At 47.3% G+C, this 24,282-nt stretch overlaps 8 protein-coding genes across 8 annotated transcripts; 3 read left to right on the forward strand and 5 right to left on the reverse strand.

Annotated features, from left to right (window-relative positions):
* Nucleotides 1-251: 251 nt before the first annotated feature.
* N7495_008958 (splicing factor ESS-2 family protein) lies at nt 252-1,736 on the reverse strand (the record flags this gene model as incomplete). The annotated part of the gene is made up of 1 exon (XM_057211609.1): nt 252-1,736. One exon carries the CDS (start codon nt 1,734-1,736, stop codon nt 252-254), a length of 1,485 nt encoding a protein of 494 aa, XP_057061152.1.
* Nucleotides 1,737-2,526: 790 nt separating this feature from the next.
* N7495_008959 (uncharacterized protein) lies at nt 2,527-4,770 on the reverse strand (the record flags this gene model as incomplete). Its single annotated transcript, XM_057211610.1, has 3 exons — nt 2,527-3,984; nt 4,005-4,249; nt 4,302-4,770. 3 exons carry the CDS (start codon nt 4,768-4,770, stop codon nt 2,527-2,529), a joined length of 2,172 nt encoding a protein of 723 aa, XP_057061153.1.
* A 2,724-nt stretch (nt 4,771-7,494) lies between these two features.
* On the reverse strand, nt 7,495-7,836 carry N7495_008960 (uncharacterized protein; the record flags this gene model as incomplete). Its single annotated transcript, XM_057211611.1, has 1 exon — nt 7,495-7,836. One exon carries the CDS (start codon nt 7,834-7,836, stop codon nt 7,495-7,497), a length of 342 nt encoding a protein of 113 aa, XP_057061154.1.
* Nucleotides 7,837-11,146: 3,310 nt separating this feature from the next.
* N7495_008961 (uncharacterized protein) lies at nt 11,147-12,480 on the forward strand (the record flags this gene model as incomplete). The annotated part of the gene is made up of 4 exons (XM_057211612.1): nt 11,147-11,356; nt 11,433-11,660; nt 11,855-12,058; nt 12,100-12,480. 4 exons carry the CDS (start codon nt 11,147-11,149, stop codon nt 12,478-12,480), a joined length of 1,023 nt encoding a protein of 340 aa, XP_057061155.1.
* An 856-nt stretch (nt 12,481-13,336) lies between these two features.
* N7495_008962 (serine/threonine protein kinase CLA4) lies at nt 13,337-15,958 on the reverse strand (the record flags this gene model as incomplete). Its single annotated transcript, XM_057211613.1, has 3 exons — nt 13,337-13,849; nt 13,914-15,879; nt 15,942-15,958. 3 exons carry the CDS (start codon nt 15,956-15,958, stop codon nt 13,337-13,339), a joined length of 2,496 nt encoding a protein of 831 aa, XP_057061156.1.
* Nucleotides 15,959-16,878: 920 nt separating this feature from the next.
* On the reverse strand, nt 16,879-18,287 carry N7495_008963 (NADH kinase POS5; the record flags this gene model as incomplete). Its single annotated transcript, XM_057211614.1, has 3 exons — nt 16,879-17,911; nt 17,966-18,077; nt 18,137-18,287. Coding segments are annotated over 3 exons (1,296 nt in total), but the record flags the coding sequence as incomplete, so codon positions are not given.
* A 416-nt stretch (nt 18,288-18,703) lies between these two features.
* On the forward strand, nt 18,704-20,024 carry N7495_008964 (lysophospholipid acyltransferase family protein; the record flags this gene model as incomplete). Its single annotated transcript, XM_057211615.1, has 2 exons — nt 18,704-19,581; nt 19,640-20,024. 2 exons carry the CDS (start codon nt 18,704-18,706, stop codon nt 20,022-20,024), a joined length of 1,263 nt encoding a protein of 420 aa, XP_057061158.1.
* A 411-nt stretch (nt 20,025-20,435) lies between these two features.
* N7495_008965 (putative RNA polymerase II transcription elongation factor (Ctr9)) lies at nt 20,436-23,902 on the forward strand (the record flags this gene model as incomplete). Its single annotated transcript, XM_057211616.1, has 3 exons — nt 20,436-21,290; nt 21,340-23,231; nt 23,263-23,902. The coding sequence occupies 3 exons, from the start codon at nt 20,436-20,438 to the stop codon at nt 23,900-23,902; spliced, it is 3,387 nt and encodes a 1,128-aa protein (XP_057061159.1).
* Between the last annotated feature and the right edge of the window lie 380 nt (nt 23,903-24,282).

Genomic DNA, 24,282 nt, shown 5'->3' on the forward strand with positions numbered 1-24,282 from the left:
AGTCATCGTATAATTGAATATGTTGCGTATACTCTAAGAGATGTTGTCGTTGTTTATAGTAATAAATATTAACATACTCTGATGCAGCACTTTTTAAAAGAGTCAGGATGGAGAGAGTCATAATTCATATAATCATTAAGCTGGAGATGTTGATATTTTCTCAACCTCCCACTGTCCGCTATTACTGACACAATCATCAATACCAAGAACAACGCCACCATGGCGACTTCTTTATTATATCTTCTAGACAATTACTTCCCCTTGGGAGTCATCTTGGGAGTCTGCTTCGGAGTATAATGTAGTTTTTTAATGGGAGTCCACGCTGGACCCGAAGGTCGAGGGGAATTTCCACCAAATGACGACAACAATCGTTGCGCCGCAGGTGTAAGCATCTGCTCATGCGGAGAAGGTGTATGGGTCCGGGCAGGGGTTAGACCAGGGGTTCTGGAGAAATGTGGGATTGCAGAAGCTGGTGTTTTAGCATTACGCGCGGCCTTTTCAACACGGGTTCTGCGAGCACTACGGTCCACGATGCGATGATGCAATGCCTCGCGGCGGCCAGTTTCTCCAAGTTTAAAAGGGTTGGGTGTTGCAGAGCTTGGTCCGAGAATGCTCCAGTCCAGTTTGGTAGTAGGTGAGGCTTCGCGCTCTTTCCCGCGTGTTTGGGGTCTGGGGGTTGGCTCGGGATCAAATTCATCTACAAATGCGTAGCCGTTGACGCGGGGCGTCTCGCCGAGTTGAACTGCCGTGGCTCTCGCGCCATCCATGACTGTGTATTTGGGAGAACGGGGACCTTCAGATGCTCTGAAGCGGGGGTTGCCGATGATCGCATCATCAATGGCTGACATGGAGGGTGATTCCGGAACTGACTCTGCGGCCGAGGAGGCGGCGTCCATGAGCCTAGTGTTGCGATAAACAGTTTGCATGGGTGCAGCTCGTGACTCCGATTCTCTCTTTTGCGCGAGGGTTTCATGTGTGTCTTCGATACCAGATGGCTGGAACATGATAGTGTTTTTAGGTTGGTATTTCCAACTATCAGGCATGGCTGGTCGAGCGTCGAGATCGGTTGTTATCAAGGTCGTATTGTCGCCTGAAGAAGTAATTCTCTCCACCTTGCTCTGCGCAATCTGGCGTTTGGAGGGAAGTTTGTTCTCATTCCATATCCACGCACTTTTCTCCCTGCGCTTGGTATTTTGTTTGTCCAGGACTTTATTGAAAGATTCGTTATCTTCACTGGTGTAAGTGCTTTGGAAAGCAGAAAGGCTCATTTTAGACACATCGGGAACCTTCAAGCCCTTTTCATATGAGCCTAAACTAGCCGCCGAGACCACTGACATTGGAGTATCTCCACCCCAGCCCCGAGGGGTCTGCTCTGCCGACCCATGCTGAGGGGTGCCGGGGATAGAGCTCCTATTTTGGGCACATGATCTTGGGTTGAGGACCTCTAGCAATGCTTTACGAGATGTATGGATCCACTCCTTGTCGTTTGAGTCCAATGCATTGAGGTATTCCTGTTTTGCTTTGTTTTCACGGAGACCGGGGAAGAAGTCGCGTGCAATAATTTGCGAAAGTGCTTCTGTGTAGACATCTTCATCTAGAGCTATGGCAGGCCGCTTAATTCGTTTAGGTAGAGGAGGTGGAGGCATCAATTGCCCATCAGGGCGCTTGGCCAAGGCCTGTGACTGCATGATTGCACAGGTGGGGAAGAGAAAGGATGAGATAGCTGATGAGGCCATATAGTGGGGCGATAAGATATATTCTAGCTTATATAAGTAGGCGGTAAGTATTGATAAGCGGTGAGTAGTTATATGGTAGCGTTATTGGCTGAGCGAGCACATCATGATCTGTGGTGAATGGTAGACCAACAGCCTCGAACATAGACCTAAAATGAATTCAAGGTTATTTTTAGTCTGTAATTGGTCGTCATAGCCTAAGACAGTAGCTGTGATATCAAATAACTAGGTATTTAAATTATTACATGTCTAGGCAGGTAGAATTTGAAATCGGAAGTGTACCGCACTAATTCCATGGGTCAGTGTATAAAAGAGTTTCAAGGTTTATTCCAATCTGTATTTAAGTAGTTTTACGGAATAAATTACCTGAGATCCTACTAGTAACCTGTCTAGGTAAGCCCACGAGGTAGATCTTCTAACAAAAGTTAATCATAGATGAATTCCGCTTCTATAGTCACAAAATAAAAGGAGCATATATAGTGAATGTCCCAATCCTTCCAATCCATATCCATCTTAAACCTTTTCAATGGCTTTTGTCCAATTCCAACACCAAACCAAAATCGCTGATAAATGCACACAAATGAACGAACGAATTGAATACAGTAGGGGCCGCCCACATGAATAACAGGAAAACAAACAAAGAAAACAAGAAAAACAAGAGAGAGGAAAGAAAGTATGGTCGTGGACTCGTGGAGAAATTCTAATCTGGGAGACAGAGTAAAGAAAAGACTAAACATAAACAAAACATGTTGTGTCTCAACCGGACACAAAACAAGACAAATGGGAGACATGCTCAGTGGGCTGATGGGAACAGAGAGTAGGAAGTTGCCCGGGTCTTCTTTCGGTTGGGGTTCTTAGGAGGAGGGGGCAGGAGGGGTCCGTCACCCTTGATCTGCATTTCCGAGATAGACTTGGAACGATCACGGAGTGAAGGGGTGGGGTTAGCAGAGTCTCCAAGGCTGGAGTTGCTGCCTTCACGGAGCAGCAAGTGTGTCTCAAGACTCTTAGTCTGGCGGTGCTGAGAGGAGGAAGATGGGCGAACGATGTTTGCTCCAGCTCCAGCCACCAGGGCTTCCCCAGCACTGATCCGGTCAGTTGGCATCAACTCCCGGCTACTCGACAAGCTGTGTAAACTGTGGACCAGCTCTGGCACACTTGTGGTTGATACGGAGGAGCGATGCTTACGGACGACCGAAGCTGCGCGGGAGAGCATCAAGCTCTCCTGGGAGTTACACTTGCTGATGGGGGAGAAACTGCAGCGTGGGGAGATGTGGTTCTCGGAGGTGATCACACCTGGAGGGAAAGGAAAATGACGATCAGACTCTGCATCTGTACCTATGTACTCGTCGTATAGGTTTTCTTGGAGAATCTGTTTACTCAGAACAGATGGCACGGGCTGGAAATAATTCAAGTGTTGTTGATACTCCATGGAAGGAGTGGAAGCTGAATGGGAAGCGGTTGACAGTGATGGACTGCTTTCCAGATCTGGAGTCGGTAGGGTAGAGGTGCTGAGAGGGCTAGGCTGCAGATGACGGTACTTTGGTGCAGACAGCCACTCATTGTCAGTGCATGCCATGCCGATTTGCGAACGCTGCGCCTCGCGCCGAGGAGTGGACGACCAGTCGAAATCTGAGGTGGACTCGGCTGCGTTCTCATAGCAGAAGTCAATGTCAGCGTCCCAGGAGTCACACATCTCGTCTTCATATGAGAATTGGGAGAGCGGGGAGGTCACGTTGGGTGACTTTTGTGGCAATTGCAAATTCTGGGGAAGAGTGGGTGAGCCTAAGACCTCGGAGAACTGCCTTGACAGCTGCTTGGCCACGAAGACAGACAGCGGGGACTTGGAAGACAGGTGAGAGCCAGTCGAAAGCTGCTTGGCATGCATGGGAATCCGTGTAGGGACGTGAGAAATGATGGGTTGGTGACAGTAGCGAATGGCTTCGTCCTCTTCGGGAACATCTTCCAGTTCATAGTGGCTGTTCATGGATGGGGTCCGACTGAATTGAAGTGCTGAAGGATGTGTTGCTTCAATATCTTCAGGGTAAGTTTTCGTCGTGGCCAGGCCCAAGATCTCATCAATAGCACGTGGAGCGGGTTCTGCAAATTCATTCTCTGCAGGCGCTTCTTGTACGCATGGAATAGAATTGGATCGGGGGTACCTGGGCACTGGACGTGAGAAGTTCTCATATATGCGAGATTCCCTCTGTGCACGACGCGGGTGACTCTTTGGACTGACTGCCTCATCCTCCACCTGAGTTGAGGCTGGCAGACTTTGGGGGTGGGCCCGGCAGCGGTGATTGCCGTGGCAAAATTCCCAGCGGAATAGTTGGTAAAATTGATATCATCAGCACGAATGCCTTTAAGGTCTGTGGCTGGCCGTTGGGACGCTCTAATGACCGAGAATTCGGTGACGAGGTCGGTCTCGCGAGCCTGATTCAAGGATTCGAAATGTGAAGGGCTGGTATGGGTGAGATGATGAAAGTCAAAAGGATCAGAAATGAGATTCTTCAAGCGATCTATGTATATGGGTTAGTTCGGCTCAATTGATATCAAGAATGAATGACTGACTATTATCGACTTGTCGCTCCCGACGGCTAAAGATCGATTCAGACCGGGGCTTTTCTTTTTCTTTTTCCTTTTCACGCTCGAGCTCCTCTTCTTCGTCTAATGTAGCAACGATATTGATCTTGCTACCCTGACGTCGGAGAATGCGACTACCGCGGGAGAGGAATGATCTTGAACGGTCCGACTTCTCAGACCGCATACCTAGTGACGAAATAGCTCTTTCATCCTGGGTTGAGTCTTCTCCAGACGTCGGGAATGTCTGTGAACGACGTGAAGAATTGGAAAATGAAGTGGTAGTGTTACTTCTTGATCTGCCACCGAAAACGGAGATGCGCTTCGGATTACTGGCAGCCTGGGTTGACCTCGAGCGATTGTGGACAAAATGGTCTGGAGGATCATTTGAAGAGCGGGAGGACGGGGGATCACTGATCCCATCATCCTCCCAAGCACGGGGAATGATAGCAGGGTACATTTCGATTGAGGAATTGAGTCAGCAGAAGCGATTGAAGCCCGGGCAGGCGTCCCGGGCGAGAGAAATCTTAGAGATAAAATTGAAGTAACAGAGGTATCATGGTTATAGAATTGGAGAAGAGAAGCTGTTCAAGGCTGGGGTCGAGGGGGGGGTCTTTGGGTCTTACATATAAAACCAGACTAGTTAAAAGTACGGGACTTTATCTGGTATTGTTCGATACATCAAAAATACCATGTGGAGTCCATCCTTTCAGGGGTGTTGCGCTATGATTTGAAGACTATGACCGTTGCGGAAATAACAGATTAGTTTGTTTATTTAATTTAACTATATTGATTTAAATGATAAGTCGACTTTTATTTCTAATTCTAGTTCCACGTGATAATTTTATTTCGATGTAGAATTTCCGACCTATACTGTTATATCCGTATATGCAATGCGCATGCCAGGGGAGGGATTTTCATCCTTGAACGTGGTTGTCGGTACAGTTGTGGGGGGGTGTTCCATATCAGGTTAAGCTGTATTTGTACCAGAATCACAACATCTGTACTTTTAATACCTGAAAAAAAAGAGTGAGGGAAAAAAGACGAAAATAGAGAAGAAACAGAAACAGAAACACGAAGATAAAAATGAATGGAACCATACCTTGGTTAGAAGTTCTCAATTCAAAGCTAAAACCAAAACCTATTTTTAAGTTGAAGTATATATATGTCTTAAAACGCATACCATATTCGTACTTCTGTACTTGACTCTATTCTAGCCTTATTTGATAATGATTCAATGGGATTCCCCGCGCCACTAGTGTCTCGGCTTCAACGGTTTTAATTGCGCAAATTTCATACCTAGGTGTAATACCAGGCCTCTATTGGGAAAGGATCCGAGTCTAGGGCTTCCACAGCTTCTAGGGCTTCTAGCACGATCCAAGGTGGAGATGGGCGAATTTAGCCTGTATGACTACTATCTCAGCCCTGAGAAAAGTACGTGTACGTGTGTACTTGATATTGAGATTTGAACCATGGAATTCAGCGCGGTTACCTAGGCATCGAATACAAATAGCTTGTGCCCTATCGTGCCCTGATCATGCCCGTACCTGTGCCCTTTGCCGCACTGTGCCCTACCGAAACAAGGTACGAAGTACGGAGTAGGTAAACAAAAAACAAAAAAAAAAAGAATAAATAATAAATATTACTCTGTACTCTGTACTCTGTACACCCGAACACGTGATCCCCACTTAACTCTTTTCTATTCCCGTATGGGTTGGTCGGCTTTCCTATTTACTCCACCATTTTCATTTCTTTTATTGTCGCTTCCGCTCCTGACGATCTCCCCCTCTTTGGCTAGAACCTGTGGACTCGATTTAAGGTATGGAGTACGGAGTCACGAGTTTGAACATGTAGAAACTCCTTTTGTTTGAGAAGAGCCTGGGCAACTCCACATGAACCTAGCCCATGCACAAACTCTTCTTTATTTTTAACGTATTCCAGTATTTTATCCAGGTATTATTGAACCGGCCCGAGACTCCCCGTGTCACCTACATCTCTCCATACCCCCCTCTACACGCACTCCGTGGGAATATACCGGATGGGGCTGAAGCGATTACCGACATGAGTCTGCTCTTCTTTACCATAATGAGTTAAATATCTACTAGTTTATCTTAATTCCTTCAATGTTTGCCTATGTAATCCTGGCTCCTTCCACTAGTCTAATCAATGGGGCTGATAATGCAATCCTTCTCTCACATGATTTAACGTCGACTGCGAACAGAGTAGATCGTCAAAACATCGTCAAAACATCGTCAAAGTAGGTATTCATCGTAAGGGCACTACCCCGTACGGAGTTCCCATTAATTAAACCTAGTTGACTAACTATGAAACAACCCTGATAGTTCGAACTATCCCCTGATTCTTATTTCATAAGGGGTTAAGTGTTAGGGCCAAGGGACGGATTGTCGATGTGGCCCCTGATGCTCTTCTCATTCTATCTCATGTATTATCTCTTGTACTTATGTAGGAGACCATTTCCGATAGAACATGAGCTACATAGTAAATACGGTCATTCGTATTGGGTACCTAGGTACTAACCTATAAATTTAACCTTATCAATTTCCTGGCCCCAATGCCCACTGCCCAGTGGAGAAAATTATAACGGTCGCAACTAGGACAGGATTCCTACTGAATACCTTGATAGTTATTATTTAGTCATGGGGCACATATATTTGCATATCTATGCATATATATATATGTATTTTATTTTGACTCTGGTGGCTTCGGGCACAGGTAGAAAAGAGCCGCGCCCAGGGCTCTCTAGGACCAAGGCTTCATGAGGCAGGTTGCCGTAAGCATTTTAAAGCACACCATATTTATTACAAAGAACAAATCCCTGATTTGAATAGGTACGTACTTATGTCCCGCATTAAATGGATCTATCTATTCACGGCATACGATCTGTACAATAACGTGGGCCGATTATTCTTAGGATTGGCTTGAATAGTTATTAGTTACTGTTGTAAGACTCCATAATCTCGTACCATTACCCTGGGCCGAAAACCGTGCTTGGTACGATCGACCAAGGCTGCGGAACGTCGTATGATATTTGAATGGGTCATTGTATTGTACTGTATCGGCACATTCATTAGTTGGTGGATCATCATCTCATTGACACGCGTTGATCATCATACCTGTCTCCAGTTTTTAGATGTTTTCAGCACCCACAATTGGGCTGCCAACGTCAATCTCTGATGAGACCTCCGCCGACGGTCACATCCTCGTTGCGCTTGATAATGTTTGTCAGATCAGTAGCAGCAGAAAGGTAGTCTCCCACCAAGCTATCATCGTCGCGTTTGACAAGATTTGCCAAGTCGGTCACAGTAGCAAGGTAGTCGTCGAGTGAGCTGTCATCCAAGCCTGCTAGGTCGGTAGCAGCAGCAAGGTAATCGCCGATCAAGCTATCATCTGCGCGTCGGATAATTGAGGCATCATCGGTGTTCTCGGCGCTGAGATCAACCCCGAGAGAGGGCGGAGGGACTGCGATAGCAGTTGCGGCAAGCAGGGCAATAATAAAGTAGTTCATATTGATCGAGATTTCCAAAAGATACTTAGGATGACCGCCTTCTGTTACTTTCAGGTTAGTACGTACTCTGACTGTGGCTGTTTAAAATTGCGTTGTATGGCTTGTGCTTATGTTTTTGCTATGATTCATTACTTACCGAAGACGAGTTGCGAAATATAGGACAGTGATCGAAATCTATGTGAATGAGAGAGAATAACAGATGAATAATTGACCGTTTACCTAGGTAGTTAAATAATTCAAGACAAGAGAATGGCTTCATCAAAGTAGATACTAGGTAATAATTATATAGTTGACGTAATCTACTCATGTCAACCAAATTTTATTGAGCTATACTACCATATAGGTAACTCTATGTGCCATAACTCATACTATGATACGCTTTATTCAAGCGGTAGATGAGGTCATATGGAATGACATTGGTCAAATCATTCCGTCATTTACGAATGTATTCTTAAAAAAGTAAGCAGGTTGAAACTCTAGTCCTCAGATTGGCTTGCCTGAAAGATTTGCTCTGAGCTTCTTCCAAGAAATACTACCTAAATAGTACTCATGATATCAGACTTGACCCGGTTTCCATTGGAATGGACTATCTAGTTGTTCCAAAGGTTGCGATAGGTGTAAATGACACCACCTGACTAATAACATAGAAACTAGTTAACTAAATAGACCTTATGAGTCTCGTTTTCTGGGGCATCAAGCGAGTTGGCACAGTGTAGTAACCCCGATGTTACTTCCGGCGATCACTTACTAAAATGGGCTGAAACCTTAGTCAGACAGACTTAGTGATAGTTATAGTTAACTATCATCAATGTTCAAGAGAAGGAGTTTGAAGGATTCAGATGTATTGAAGGCAATTAGAAATGAAACAGACTGAGATAGATTCATTGAATATTAGTTAAAGTGAGCGAACATGTACTAACTCTAATGTGGTTAAAGTTGCTCGGTCCGATCCAGAAACTCAATTCGAAATCCAATTTATTTCAACAGCCTACCCTTCATGTTCCTATTTCTGTTACTTTTCAGTTTGAAAAGACCAATATTAAGATTATTTAAGTGACCTTCCTACTTAGCCAGTCTCGTATAGAGAAATTACGGTATTGAGCTGAAACCAAATGTGAATTGAAACATGTATGCTTCGTGCTCCCTCTGGGTCTCTTACGAGTTTAGCTAGTATAACCATGTACTCAGGTACCGTCAGCAAGAGTCTTGCTCCTTGATGGTGTATTTGTTATACAGTGTTAACGCCTTGTACAGTTCTCCTGTAGCCAGAAAGAGAGTTACATCCCCAGACCCGACCTTGCATGAATGCACATGTGCCGTGATACCTAAGTTTTAGGCCTTACCTAGATGCATTCTTCATACCTAAGTAAGACATTTGACAGCCTTGGAGTAAGCAAGAGAGTAGTACCTAGGTACGAAGCTCATTGACAAGAAACTTTCCCTCCGCAACCCCATGACAAGGCATACACCATTGACTTACGTCTGAAAATAACCAGCTAATCTCAGTAAGGCACACGGTACACCGCAGCAACAACCCCGGACCCGAGCCCCGCCATTCCTTCTACCCGTATTATTAATTCGTATCCTAATAGGAGGAGTTGGTTTTGTAAGGATTGGGGGCTATTGTGTGGATAGTTCAGTCAGATTGGATCGTAAGATCTAATCTCAGGTACGTTGCGAGAAATTTTTCGCATCGGCCGAGATTCGGAGGATTAGGATTACTCCATAGTGAGACGGGAGGGGTAGTTGAATTGTTGAGATCATGCCATTTGCATATCCACGTATCTCTCTCCGTAGGTCCATAGGTACCTAGTACCTAGCACAGATGATCCAGAGGAATATGTGGAAATGGATAATTTCGTATTGAGAGACAATCTAAAAATGTCTCATTTTGTCCTCGTATCGTTTCTTGTCAGATGTATATGATTCAGAAGATTTGTCCTAATAGATCTGTGGTCGTCATATGGAGTAACATGCTTTTTCATTTTCCTTGGTCTTTTCAGGAGGGAGATGGCGCATACTGTACGGAGTGATTCGAAGACTTCTAGTGCGTCACGCCTTTTATGTGGTCTAGAGTGAAACCTTGGAAAGAATAGGGACCTGTCAATTTTAGTCTCGACTTTGAGCGTCTTGAGGTATGGATAGGAAGGCATCGGGAATTTCCAATGAATCTAATACTTTTACTGGATGGTCGAAGTAGATGTATGGTGCTTGGTTGTGGGATTGTCATAGTCATAGGGAATTGATACACAGCGCGGAATACTGTACGTAATATAAAAAACAACAACGTTGAGCCATCAAATTTTCCCTAGCCTCTCTCTCTGTATGTGTATCTCTACAAGACTCTTCAAACTTTTTCTCTTTTAAATGGAAACACCAACTGAACAAACTTTTAAAACCAGCGGTCTGATTGCTTCTGTGCAGCAGCATGCCCACTATCTCTAATAAAGATATAAATCTATTTTGGTTGTGATAGAGGGGGCTCCTACTATGATGGAGTAAATGCCCTAGAAGGATCAAAACGCCGGAAGGCAACACAAGATTTATTAGCTGTCATTTTCGTCTATATTTGTTGAGAAGTTAATAATGATAAATGGGAGTAAAAGTCAAAAATGCTAGCCATAACCCTGAAGCTGATGATAATATGATAGCATATCCTATAGCACGAGCTGCTTAGCCAAAACTAGACCAACACTCAAGTCGTTCAAATTTCTCGGAAATTGGCTCTTCTCCCTGATAGATAGCAAGTCTAATTAAGAAGGATGACTCAACTTGATTACTTCTACCAAGAAACATCCCACTGCACAGTCGGATATATACTCAATTTCCCCCAAAAGCATGCTACTATCTCTAGCGTATGTCCGTCTTATATTATCTGCAGTTAGCATGTCCTGCCCGCTCTAAACTAATGTTACATTGTACATGGAGATGCGCTAGCTGCTTTGAGTTAGACCAAGGATGATCTCTGATACTGAGATGAGCTCATCTGATACGAATTGTAATCCTGAACTCAGGGCCATTTCACGCGTTAGCGATGGCTAACACATCATGACCCATGCTTAGTGACACTCACGTTCAGTCGCTAGTTGATAGAAAATCACCTACACCATAATTGCATCAACTTTATCCCTGAAATGGCGGGCTGGAAGATTATCTTTACCACAGCTGGTTTTCCACAGCAATAAGCTTTGAAGCTCATAGCCTTTTGGCAGTCATGTCGACTACAATTACCAAGCGCAAGCGCGCGAGAAAAGCATGCATCCCATGTCATCAGTGCAGGCGGAAATGTGACACCGTATATCCTTGTAGCATGTGCCCACTTGCGGATACAACTGCAGGTACGCCGACGATGACTACGGGTGGTGGTGTACTTATTCCGCCCTCAGCCAAGCGCCTCAGCCTCGACGGTGAAAGTCGTCTGACGAACCGGCCACCCACAGCGCGCAGCCCAGGTAGCCGGTCTCACATCGAGCGAGGCTCCCGCGAAGCTGACAGCTCGTCGACGAAGAGTCCCACCGTCGTGGCCGGCGCATCCCCGGGAATCTTTGACGAGCAAGAATTCAGATACTAGAGGCATCAGCGGCCATGGGCTCCAGACCGCGTATCCGTTCCTGGTGGTGACCAAGGCGGGCATCGTGTTCTGCTTTTATCGTCGCCTTTACCAGCTCAAGATCCGCATACCGGACGAGGTCATCAAGCTCTTCATTGATAGCGGCAACGCTGCAGTGGAGGCAGCCGAGCAGCAAGCTAACCAAGGTTGTCTGTTTTGGAATGTCATTGGCAGTGTCTTCCAGTATGCCTGCGTTCATCTCTGTCGGTCCGTAGTTTTGTGCGGCTTTACGTGCGGCTACTGCGGACTTCATCACCTACCACCGCACCAGAGCCCCATCATGTCCAAGTAAGCCAAAAACCAGTCCCTCGGCTTCAAAAACGCCATTGAAAAAGTCACGATTGTCGGCGTAAGCAAACCCATCAGCCACCATCATGGATACAGCAACACACTAACAAATACACTTAGGCTCGAGGCACAGTAGGATCGCACATTGTCAACGCCCTTCTAAAGACCGGAAGACATACAGTCACTGCCATTTCCCGCAAAGACAGCGATAACGAACTTCCCGAGGGCGTCCCAGTTGCTCCGGTCGACTTTGATAAGCGTTACCTGACAATCTACGACGATGGCAACACCAAGAACTCACTTCGACGTTATCGCAGGTTGGGCGTGCTGTGGCCAAGGTACTGAGCCTGAACGAGCTACCTGAGGACGAAAACGATAAGAGCCTTACTCTGTCAACGTTCCTGAATAAGGGTGTGTATATCAAGAGCTTTTTAATCAACCAAAACTGCATGTTCGAGAGCGTCAAGCGCGTCACTGGTACCACTGACGCTGACTGGACGATAACTCATGAGGACACCAAGAAGCGACACGAGAATGGCCTGGCGCAAGTTAAATTGGGTAATATGGCTGGCTGTAGTAAGCTGCTGTACGCAAGGGCGTTTTACCCGGATGACTCTAGTGATATCTCGGAGAAGGCATGGAATGACCTGCTTGGATTACCGGAGGAGAACCTGGATGAGTCTACCAAGGTTGGCATAGATTTGGCCAAGGAGCTGCAGCTTCGTGTTGAGCATATGGCGTCCTAGAAAACAGTATCTACCTACATGTACGGAGTTTGAATGAATGAATAGATGGATATAAACACGGGAAGTGCTTCGACAAGAAGTCTCTATTTTCAGAATCTAGTTCTATATCATGGGCTTTAGTTCACACCCCCGTTGTATCCGAGAGAGGTTAATTATTCGTTAATGCAATTTCAATATGCAATTTTCTATACTGAGTAATTGTCCTCCATATGCAACCCAGACTGACCCAATAGCAAGCAGTTTTCCTTCCGAGTCTAATGTGGACCCGTATACAAGGGAAAAGTAGCATATCTATTTCAGTCCAGGACTGTTCTAACACTTTCCTTCCGACTAATTTTGGACTGGTTATCTTAGAGCATCAAATCGCCACCATACAGTGCAAAAGTTGGAATTCATGAAAGTTACGTCACTGTCGTTGGAAAAACAAGGATGATAACAAAACAGTAAGTAGCAATAAAAAGTAATAGGCAAAAAAGGTAGGAGATATGGGAGGTTCTTTTGTGCAGTCGGATCGGTATCATCGTAGACGAGTAAGAGCTTCGAACAGAAAAGACATGAACAATTGAAAAAAAATGATCAGACGAGAAAACGCCGGCTCGCCCGCGCCCAGATATCTGTATGTGTGAAGTGAATAAAAGAAATAAAAGAACAAGGGATCACTCTACTTCAAGAGCTCGTCTCGAAACAAGACGAGACTGGTAAGAGAGGACTTTTGTCCATGCAATGGTCGTAAAGGTAAAGGTTTAAAAAGGCAGATAATAATCTAACCGGAGCCGCGTTAAATGAGACCCATATGTGCGCACGTCAGATCTTTCAACTCGTTACAGTGATGTAAGGATAGAGAAAGCTTTTTCTTTCACTGGCCGGTGGCCTTCTTCCAGCGCAATAGTTCCGCCAGGCTGGCAAGACTGCACCCATTTTGCAGGAACTCGTGCGCTAGCAACTCGTCAGCCGTGGCACGGCTGCGGACATCGACACAGAGACAAACACTCAAGAAGGACTTGAGTTCTTTGCTAAGCTTTTCCGGCTTCTTGAGACGTGGGGTTCCGTTGGTCGCAATGAGGAACAGCGCCTTCAGGGGCTCCTCGTTTAGGTAAGGTGGTTCGGATTCAATCATCTCGATAGCCATGATACCCAGTGACCAGCAGTCCACCTTCGGGCCGTATTCCTTTTGCTTCACAACCTCAGGAGCCATCCAGTAAGGCGTTCCCACCATGGTGGCACGCTTGCTCTTGGACTCTGTGAGCTTGGCGCAGAAGCCAAAGTCAGTGATCTTGACGTGGCCAACTCGGTCGAGCAGAACGTTGTCACTCTTGATATCACGGTGAATGATGTTTTGGCTGTGTAGATGGGACAATCCCTTACAGGTCTGGGCGAAATTTTATTGGTTAGCGTTCCAGGTGGAAACAAAAAGGGATTAGGCGGAGACAAACCTCTGAGCAGATAGTAGCAATCTGGTTCTCCTGAATTACAGGGTTGTTGTCAATCACATCAGTCAACGCACCACCCTCCATAAACTCCATAACAACCCACAGCTCATTGCTAGATTCCTGCAAGAATGAATCCAGGAAGTTGACAATGTTGGGATGTTGGCTGTCCTTCATGACAATAATTTCATTTACAATCAACTCCTTACGTGGCTGACTGCGCAGATCCATCTGCTTAATGGCCACCTGGCACCGAGGGCCATACTGCCGGTACAGTTCATGGGCCACCGACGACGTCGCATGATCCTTAACGCGGGCAACATACACGGATCCAGACGCACCCTGTCCGATCTTACGCTGCTTGCTGTATGATTCGTTGGGGTTGTCCTTGGACACGACGGAGCGCAGTCGTTCCATAACTTCATTCTCAGACATGGCCGACATACGAACCTCCTTCTTGTGAGAGTCGGCGGGTTTCTTGGTGAGCGCGGCCTCTGCTTGGCGGACACCATCGGGAACACCTGGTTTACTAGATCCCTGCTTGTTGGCAATATTCAACGGCTTCACTTGTTGTACAGGAGCAGGCAGACGGGATGGGGGAGGTCCCTGTGTCTTGGTGCCATTGCTTTGCGAGCGACTCGCGGAAGTCTGTGATCGAGGATCATTTGCGGCATAGCGAGAGGGAGAACCTTGGTCCTGAGCAGGAGCACGTGGCACACCCTGTCCGTATGAACTTTGTGAAGATGGAGGCGCAGGGGGAGCCCGCTGAGCCGCCAGCTGACGAGGTTCTTGACCTGGGGCGCGGGCTCCTGCGCCTGGTGCTGGCGGGGCAGGACGACTGGGTTTGTAGCGACTGTTGGAATCCTCACCACCATAGCCGCCGAGCTCTTGCTTGGCCATTGGGACTCGTGCCTTGGGTAGAGATGCATTGTATTCTTGATCTTCTCTGCGGCGTTCCTCCTCGACGCGGCGGCGCTCCTGATCGGCCATTTCCTTCATGCGATCTAGTTGTTGCTGCTGCTCTATAGCCCGATCCGTCTGAGTCGGGGATGAATTTAAAGGACTGGACATCTTTCCAGTGTCCAGGCGCTGCATGGGACCAGGAGGCGGCGGCCGCGGGGGAGCTACGGAGCTGCCCACAGAGTTGCTGGCTATGGATTTGGACTGACCCCCAGATGAGCCGTTCATACCATCATAATATTGGGGGTTTTGCTCCCTCATCTTGATATCAGAGTAGAACTCCAAAACCTCAATGACAGCCTGCGGGTTCTTCTTGTAATCTTCCTGTGTAATGGCCGACGCCGTCAGAAGTTTCTCCCACTCTGGGGGTAATCCAACGAAAGCGCCCGTCTGCGGGTCAAATCCAACATGAACCCGATGACTGAAGTTGGTTGGGTTACTGACACCACCCATCCCGGGGCAACGTTCATAGATCTTGTCGATCCATTCGTAGATTTCGTCGTCGGATTTCACCTCACAGGTTATGGTCTTAGTGGGCACGTCACGGGTGATCATGGCAGCTTTAGAGGTCGCATCTTTTGGGTTTGCCAGTCGAGTAACCTCAAATGACATCTTGGAGTCCTCCGAGCGAGCAACGGCCGTGACGGTCGCAAGAGGGAACGACAGAACAACCTTTCCAGATTCACTCTTCAAGAATTCAAGTTTGTATTCACGCAAGATCAAGTGGCGCTGGTTCCATGTTGCAAGGAACTTGTCTTCCTTGCAACGCACGGGTCCCTCCTTTACGATCGCAATACCGCCCTGTCCACTGGTTTGACTCCGAGCAAGAGAAGGCGAGCTGGTATTGGGGAAAAGGGAAAGGTTACCGGTCCCTGGAGTGATAGGCGAGTTCAAACTCATTTGGCCGAAAGAGGTAGCCACGTTAGAGGTGGGGAGCGACAACTTGGGACGATCGGTAGGGGGGCGGGGAGCCGGCCCCGGATTCATGAACTGATCCTGTGAGTACATAGGGCTGTCGTTGAAATCAAGGTTAGCTTCTGGGCGACTTTGATTTAGAGATTTCCTAGAACATACTTCCCGTATGAAGCCATTTGTGCGGTATTAGGGTCAGGGTCAGGGTCAGTTGCGGAGGGCGGAAGTGAATGCGCGCCGAGACCTCCTGAGGCCCCTCAAAAGATAGCTCGGCTCTAATCAAACCCAATTAGCCTTGTCAAGTTGAAATAATTGAATGGTTTGAACGGAATCTTTGGATATTTGGGGGTTGTCGAACGGATGAAGGGGAAAGCGAATTCCGAAGAGGGGATCCACAACCAGATTCCAGATTCCAGGGGAGATACCAATTGAAGTGTAAAATGGAGAAGAGATAACCTACGGCAGAGAAAGGATCCCCGCCAACAGCGAGAATATAATGAGACCGTGGTTATAAAATGGAAACAAGGGAAGTGTTGAATGGTGGGGTGTTGTAGAAGTGAAAGGATGAAAGGGGGGAAGACAAGAAGAGCGGGATAAAATGGGTAAATGGGGAACAAAGTATCGATCTCCCCTGAGATCCATCTTTCAGTATCTTGACTCTTTCAAGGGGCCCAAGTTCAATCTAAAGAAAACAGTAATTACCCAATCATAAGAGGTTACCGTTGGACCCACGCCTTCGGTCTGGATCCCGCTCTGTTTACGTGAGAAACTTGGAATTGGTTGTAGATCTATACTTCCTATATCGATGGACTCCGTATTTTAAGCATCATGACTACTCCGTACTTGATCTACAATGGCGATTGCTTTAGTCTGGATACTACTATTACTACAACTGGAATTTGATATTTCAGTACTTCCCCACACAATATTCAACTACACGTGGTAACTGACTTTGTGATGCTATTCAGGAACTAAGTACTAATGGACTTGATATTCATCAAATGCTGTCAGGTTCTATTATTACACCACCCCAGTAGAGGTAGAGTGGAATGTAATATATGAACTCCGCATGTACTCCGCTCAAGTGCACGGATCAGGTTCATTCTCCAAAAGGATAGTTGAACTTCAATAGCCCGTTCAATCCACCGACCCATCCCTCGTGTGCTTCGTCCCCCATACTTCTCCTCATTATACTGGGAACACCGCCCTGCCACTCATTCTTACCATGGCGCATCTCCTCATTCCAGACTCGGACTTCCATGCCAACTGACATCCCTTGGCCAAGATTGACTCCGTCCAGACTAACTTCCAAGTCCCGCCCACGGTTCTTGTCGCTCAATCTCAAGGTGATGGGTGTACTCAATGGTAGCACCAGTGGGCGAAAACTCAGGCTTCGAGCGCATATAGGTGTGAGCAAGATCGATGGTACGAGCGGATGAACAATACTGCCACCGCTGCTGAGACTGTATGCTGTACTGCCAGTCGGCGTTGATATGATAATTCCATCAACCACAGCCTCAGTCAAGAATCGACCGCCGACAAAAACATTCACTATAGCCAGATGTGGTGCCTTCCCGCGGTGGATAAGAAGTTCGTTCATTACATATACACCTTGACCCTGGTCACTTTTAGCTCGGACTGGAGTAACCTCTTGCCCGTCAGCTGTAAACAGTCCAACTTTGAGACGGTTGCGCATCAAGACGGGAGCTCCCCGAGTGGCACCCATAGACTTGCCTCGAACGGAAGACCACCCAGTGGGTCCCATAGGGGAGTCTTGGGGTTTCACGCCTTCTAAAACCGAGGTACGATCCCCAGCCCCAGCGCCGGACATATAGACCTCTCGAAAAGCCCTTTTAAATTCAGAAAACTTCCACTCTGATAGAAACCCCAGGGTTCCCATGCTGAATGAAAGAACTGGAGGCACATTGGAGCATGTCGCAAAGAGGGAGGCTGCATGGAGAATTGTACCATCTCCACCTAAAGTAACGGTGAGGTCCACCTTATTATGGAATGCCGTCGGGTTCTCGTCCAGGGATGCAGAGTAGACGGGGAAAGAGAGGGACGAATGGACTTCGGTGGCAGTTTTGGGTTCAAGGACCACAGCAGTAGAGGGATAGGTGGAGGTGATATGACTGGGGAACAAAAGGTTAGCGCATCCTTATAAAGAGTTTTGAATGGCGGCTGACTTGGCAAATTCGAGCAGCGAATCAGTCGCTGCAGGCGCGCAGTTCTTGCGCACTAGCAAGATATTTCGTGGTGGAGATGGCCATTGGAGACAAAGTAGTTCTCCCTGTGTTTCTGATTAGATGTAAGCTTTTGTATCAGCTTATATTGGTCACGTTTCCAAGTAATCCAACCTTGATATTTCGGGATTAATCGTTCACACAAAGCTCCAACGTTACGTATCTCATGACGCGGGACAGAGGACGAGAAGTTGCGTCGCAAGAACAGGCCGAACCTGGGGAGGCACTTCATAATTGAAAGTGGCCAGTCATTCAGATAATAGCATTCTAAAAAGCCGAACGCAATAAATCAAGAGATGTAGAGAGTGGAATGGCAGAATCAGAATAAATGAAGTAAATAACTGGACCCACCGCCCTATCATCATCCTCTGACGTTATGAGCTTTAGCTCTAAGAGATCCACGGCTCACGAGACCTGGGAGTTACTCTTTCATTTCTTATCTTCTTCCCCCTTTTTGCCCTTTACCCTACCCCTAATACTCATCCACTCCTCTTATTTTTGAAGATAACCTGAACCTCACTTCCGATCTCATTTTCAACCGATCCGCCGCTTCCCGTCGACCACTTTGCTCTCGGGCTAATTTATAACCCGGGGATCTGCTGTGAGGCCTCCATTCCATACATATCTTGGTTCTTCAACAACAGCAAGCTTCTACTCTACTTCCAGGGCTCTTCGCCCACCATGAGTCCAACCGAACTTCATCAACGAAAGCTTTCCACCGAATCTAACGATGAATCCAACGATGAATCCAGCAGGCTTTTAAATAATGACAGGAAGTCTTCTGGAGATCCCTACCTCAAACATGGTATTCTCATGCAGCTCTTGCGTTCTTTCCTTCTGGCTACTTGGTTCAACTCCTGTTGCGTCATCATCCTTGCGACCCAACTTGTCGGCGCCCCACTATACTTGATCAACAAAAACCATTACTACAAATACATGGCATACACAAAACAAAATTTCGGATTAGTGATCACTGCTCTCACCCAGTGGGGAAGTCCAACTTTGTTCCGCATCAGTGGAGATGCAAGCGTGCGAGGCCAGCTTCATCTGACTGAGGATGGCTTGCTACAGACCAACTTTCCAGAGCGGTTAGTTCTGATTGCCAATCATCAAGTGTACACCGATTGGGTCTATCTCTGGTGGTTTGCCTATACCAACGTCATGCATGGACGCATTTACATTATATTGAAGGAGTCGTTGAAGTATATTCCCGTTATTGGCCAGGGCATGACATTCTATGGATTTATATTCATGGCGCGAAAGTGGCTCTCGGACAAGCCCAGATTGCAGCACCGTCTGGAGAAATTGAAGAGAAAGCACTCCGGCTCTAAACCAACCGACGTGCAATATGACCCTATGTGGCTGTTGATCTTCCCCGAAGGAACGAATCTCTCCATCAACACCAAACGACGCAGTGATGAATTTGGACTCAAACAGGGATATCCTTCTTTCAACCATGTTATTCTTCCTCGGTCCACTGGTTTATTTTTCTGCCTGCAACAGCTGAGAGGAACGGTGGAGTGGGTGTATGATAGCACAATTGCCTATGAGGGCCCACCGTACGTACCCATTATGACCCACTTTGTATGAATTCGAAATACTGACTGTTTCTTACAGAAAGGGAAGCTATCCTGACAAGTATTTCACCCTTCGCTCCACATGGCTGCAGGGACGACCTCCCACTTCCGTCAACATGCACTGGAGACGTTTTGCCGTTGCAGATATCCCTCTAGAAGATCAACATGAATTTGATGAGTGGCTGCGAGCACGATGGGCCGAGAAAGACGAACTTATGGATCAATACTTCGAAACTGGCAGATTTCCCTCCGACCTGGGTGGATCCATCGAGGCCAACAATGCCAGTGATGAGCAAAAGCCGGTTATTGCAGCTGGCTACATTGAATCCAACGTTCAGGTCCACCATTGGAGCGAGCTCGGACAAATATTTATGGTAGTTGCTGGTCTAGGGTTCTTGTGTAGGGCAGTTAACTGGGCACGCTAATGTACATTCGTACTGCATCGGGCCAAAACTTCATGATTAAAGACCTGTACCCTAAATACATATTTTTAGAATAATGCGAAATGAAATTATGTCAATATTGCTATGAAAAAAGAATTTATGATGACACACTGTGCTAAGAGTAACTGCTTAACTAATAGTTGTGCTCCTCGGCGGTGTGGCTGTGCGTCCGATCCAGCCACATCGCGCATCCAATTCCTAATTGAAGCACCTGTGAGTCTGAACTCCCACTCGCACGTTCGGGGCGACCAGCGCTTTCACCTTTCAACCTACACCATTCCTATCATTTTTATTAGTCTGATGGGAATCCTCAACCTACCATGAGTTGAACCCCTATCAACAATCCCTTTCATATCTCAGTCGCATCTTCCTGTTAGGAACACAGTCGCAATCATGGCCGCCGTCGAAAATGGCCACACTAACGGCCTGAATGGCCACAACTTGCCTTCGACGAGCTCTCTGTCTGCACTGCGCTTCTCGGATATTCCCGATGCCATTGATATTCCTGCCTCCAGCTTCGACAGCGAAGTCGAAGTCAGCCTCCTCGATCTCCCCGAAGACCCGACCGAACTGTGCACCCTGTTAGAAAATGAACGAGCTGCAAAGAATTTCTGGGTAATTATTGCGCTCGCTTACGCGAAACAAAAACAGATTGATCGTGCTATCGATATCCTCAATAAAGGCCTCGCGTCCGTCGCCCACGGCGCTAACAAGGAAAAGCTCGGACTTCTGGGTTGGATCTGCTGGTTGCAGATGCTGAAGGAACGGCAAGCCCCCCGTGTAGCCTCTGAGGGAGAACTATACTCGGAAGCTAAGATCAAGGACCACTATATCCAGCTGATCACTTCAACCTTGAACGAGGCCTCGCGAATCAATCCCTCCTATCCACCTCTTTTCCTGGCGCGTGGTGTCCTGTCTCTTCTTCGAGCATCTCTCTATGCGCCTCGAGCTGTTCAGCTAGGCTCTATTGATACCTCAGAGCGAGCAACATCTCTGCGGCAAGCAGTCCAATCCTTTGAGGAATCTTCCAGATACTCTCGTGGCCGAAATATCATGGCCATCATGGGACTTGCTCGTGCAAAATACATGCAGGGCAAGTATGCGGAATCTTTGGAAGGGTATCAGAAGGTTTTGATGCAAATGCCGTCCCTCACAGACCCCGATCCTCGAATTGGCTTGGGATGCTGCTTGTGGCAGCTTGGCTTCAAAGATCAAGCCAAGGTAGCTTGGGAAAGATCCTTGTCATTGGTATGTCTTAGTTGCTTTTCCAATAAATCTAAATCTAACTTTTTCAAAGAATCCCGAGTCTAAGGTTGCAAACGTCCTGCTTTCGGTCTACCATCTTTACCATAGCTCTCGCCAACCGTTGACTGATCCATCGTTTGGCTCTCTGTATCATGAAGCCATAACTAAATACAACGAAAAGGCATACAGATTGGACAGGGATTATCCCATGACATGCGCAATCTCTGCTGGTTACTTTCTTGAACGCAATGCCTACCCCGCCGTTGAAACCCTCGCTCGCAAAGCCATTGAAAATACGGATGTCATGGCTATTGCTAGTGATGGCTGGTACCTTCGTGGCCGGAAAGCGCACTATGAGGGCGATCCTCTTGCTACTGAGTTCTACAATCGTTCAGATCTAGCCCGTGGTGGTGTCGACAAGGGGTATTTCCCAGCCAAATTCGCTGCTGTACAGCTGCAGATCGCAAACAAGGATTTAGATGGTGCCAAGTTCCGACTAGAAAAGATTGTCCAGAACTCTAAAAGACCTGAGGCAATGATGCTGTTAGCAGCGCTTCTTGCAGAAGACGTTTTTGCTGCTCAGCGATCTGGGAGTAAAGAGGACAAGTCAACCGAAGCGAGTCGGGCCATTAGCCTGTTGGAATCGGTACGCTCGATGTGGAAGGATGAAAAGCGGCAGGTGGTTCCAGACGAATCAGTCCTGATATACCTATCTCGTCTATATGAGACCACAGCCCCCGATAAGAGCATGCAGTGCTTGACCCAACTGGAGCAGATTCAGATCGACTGTATCCCTAAGGGTGCTCGCCCCGAAGGCATCGAAAGCGAGGAGGAGATGAGGACTGCACTTCGAGAGCTCCTTCCGCCTCAACTTCTAAATAACATGGGCTGCTTCCTGTATCAAAATGACAACATCGCCTTGGCTCGTGGCATGTTCCAGTCCGCACTCAATGCTAATGATAAGTCAGAGCGAGATGACAAAGACTCGCTTCGTATTACTATCACATACAATTTGGGCCGAACTTTCGAGGCTGCAGACATGATGGATGAAGCCAAGCAGGCCTATGAGAGTATTTTGGAACAGCACAGCGACTACACGGAAGCCAGTGCCCGGCTAACCTACATTGCTCTCCGTCAGAGCCCTACAGATGAAGGACCCAAGAAGATGGCTAAACTGTACGAGACAGATTCATCCAACTTGGAAGTGCGCGCTCTCTTCGGTTGGTATCTCAGCAAATCCAAGAAGCGTGTGGCGAACCTTGCAGAGGACCCCGAGCAGCGCCACTTCAAGCACACTCTGCAATACCATGACAAGCACGATCGCTATGCTCTGACTGGAATGGGTAACGTGCACCTCATGTCGGCCCGTGACATGCGCCGCGACACCGACCAGGAGAAGGAAAAACGTCGAAAGATCTATCAGCGTGCGGTAGAATTTTTCGACAAGGCTTTGCAATTAGATCCTCAAAATGCTTATGCCGCCCAAGGCATTGCCATTGCTCTTGTGGATGACAAAAAAGATTTTGCCACCGCTCTACAGATTCTCACCAGGGTCCGAGAGACAGTGAAGGATCCTAGTGTTTATCTCAACCTGGGACATGTCTACGGCGAGCAACGGCAGTATTCACGAGCTATTGAAAACTACGAGGCCGCTCTGTCTAAGGACCGCGCCCGGGATGTGCAGATTTTGGCCTGTCTCGGTCGTGTATGGTGGCTCAAGGCGAAGCAAGAGATGAATATGATGGGTATGAAGACTGCCTTGGACTACGCACTGCGGGCACTGTCAGTCTCTCCTGATCAGCTGCATCTACAATTCAACGTGGCTTTCGTACAGAACCAGATCGCATCACTGGCATACGGTTTGAAGGAAACTCAAAAGACATCTCAAGATGTACAGGAGGCGGCTGATGGCCTCAAAGAAGCCATCGAGACCTTCGAGCGTCTGTCCAAGGAGAAAAAAACCCCCTTACCCCAGCGCTGCTCTTGAGCAACGTGCCAACATGGGTCGTACCATCAGCAAGCAACTGGACCGTGCCATGCAGAGCCAAACAGAGTATGAGGAGAAGAACGCGACCAAACTGCGCGAGGCACGCGAGATCCGGGATGCAGCCATAAAAGTGCGCGAGGAAGAGCTGCGCAAAGCCCAGGAAGCCGAACTCGAACGCAAGCGAAAGCTGGCAAAGGAGCGAGAGCAGATGCTCGAAGAGACTCAACAACTTGCTAGAGACCGCGCCGAAGCCGAGCGTGCCCGTGAATTAGCCGAGCTCACCGAAGACTCCGAGACTGGAGAAAAGGTCAAGCGCAAGAAGAGGGCTTCTACCAAGCGCAAGAAGAAGGACGATGACTTCATTGCAGATGAGGAGCACGAGCAAGAACGTGATCAAGAGCGTGATCAAGGCAGTGCTGAGCCGGAGAGCGACACCGAAGCACCGAAGAAGAAGCGTCGTCTGGAGCGTCGCTCTACGGCCGGAACTGGGAAATTCAAGAGCAATGAGCGCGTTGTTGATTCTGATTCGGATGAGGGTGCTGATCCTGAGACCAGCCAGCCTAGCCGCTCTACTGGAAAATTCAAGAGCAATGAGCGCGTTATTGAGTCTGACTCGGATGAGGAGTAGGGAGGTCAGGTTGGTAGTTCACTGTGCTATTAATTCATCTTATGAAATGTAAAATCATTATCATCACATCTTTACTTCCTTTTTCCTTTCCTTCATTAGTTTGTCCTGATGTAGTATTTGTTATATGGGATATTACAGTAGTAGGTTTCCTCTCCTCCCCTTGCCCCTCCTTACCAGCGGCTAAATATCTAAATATGACTCCCAAGACATTTGACAGTACGTCCTTCAAGTCAGAGCTCCATAAGGACATATTTGGACATATTTGTATTGAAATATCTAAAGAGGGACCATCGGAGGTAAAGAGACCTCAGAAAAAGGAAGAGCAAATGAAGAACATTTAAGGAGAGCGAAGAATTCTACTTGCCCTTTGACCAATCTTC

The sequence above is a fragment of the Penicillium taxi genome (assembly GCF_028828555.1).
Source record: "Penicillium taxi strain IBT 34144 chromosome Unknown utg000005l_segment0_segment0, whole genome shotgun sequence".
Classification (NCBI taxonomy): Eukaryota; Fungi; Ascomycota; class Eurotiomycetes; order Eurotiales; family Aspergillaceae; genus Penicillium; species Penicillium taxi.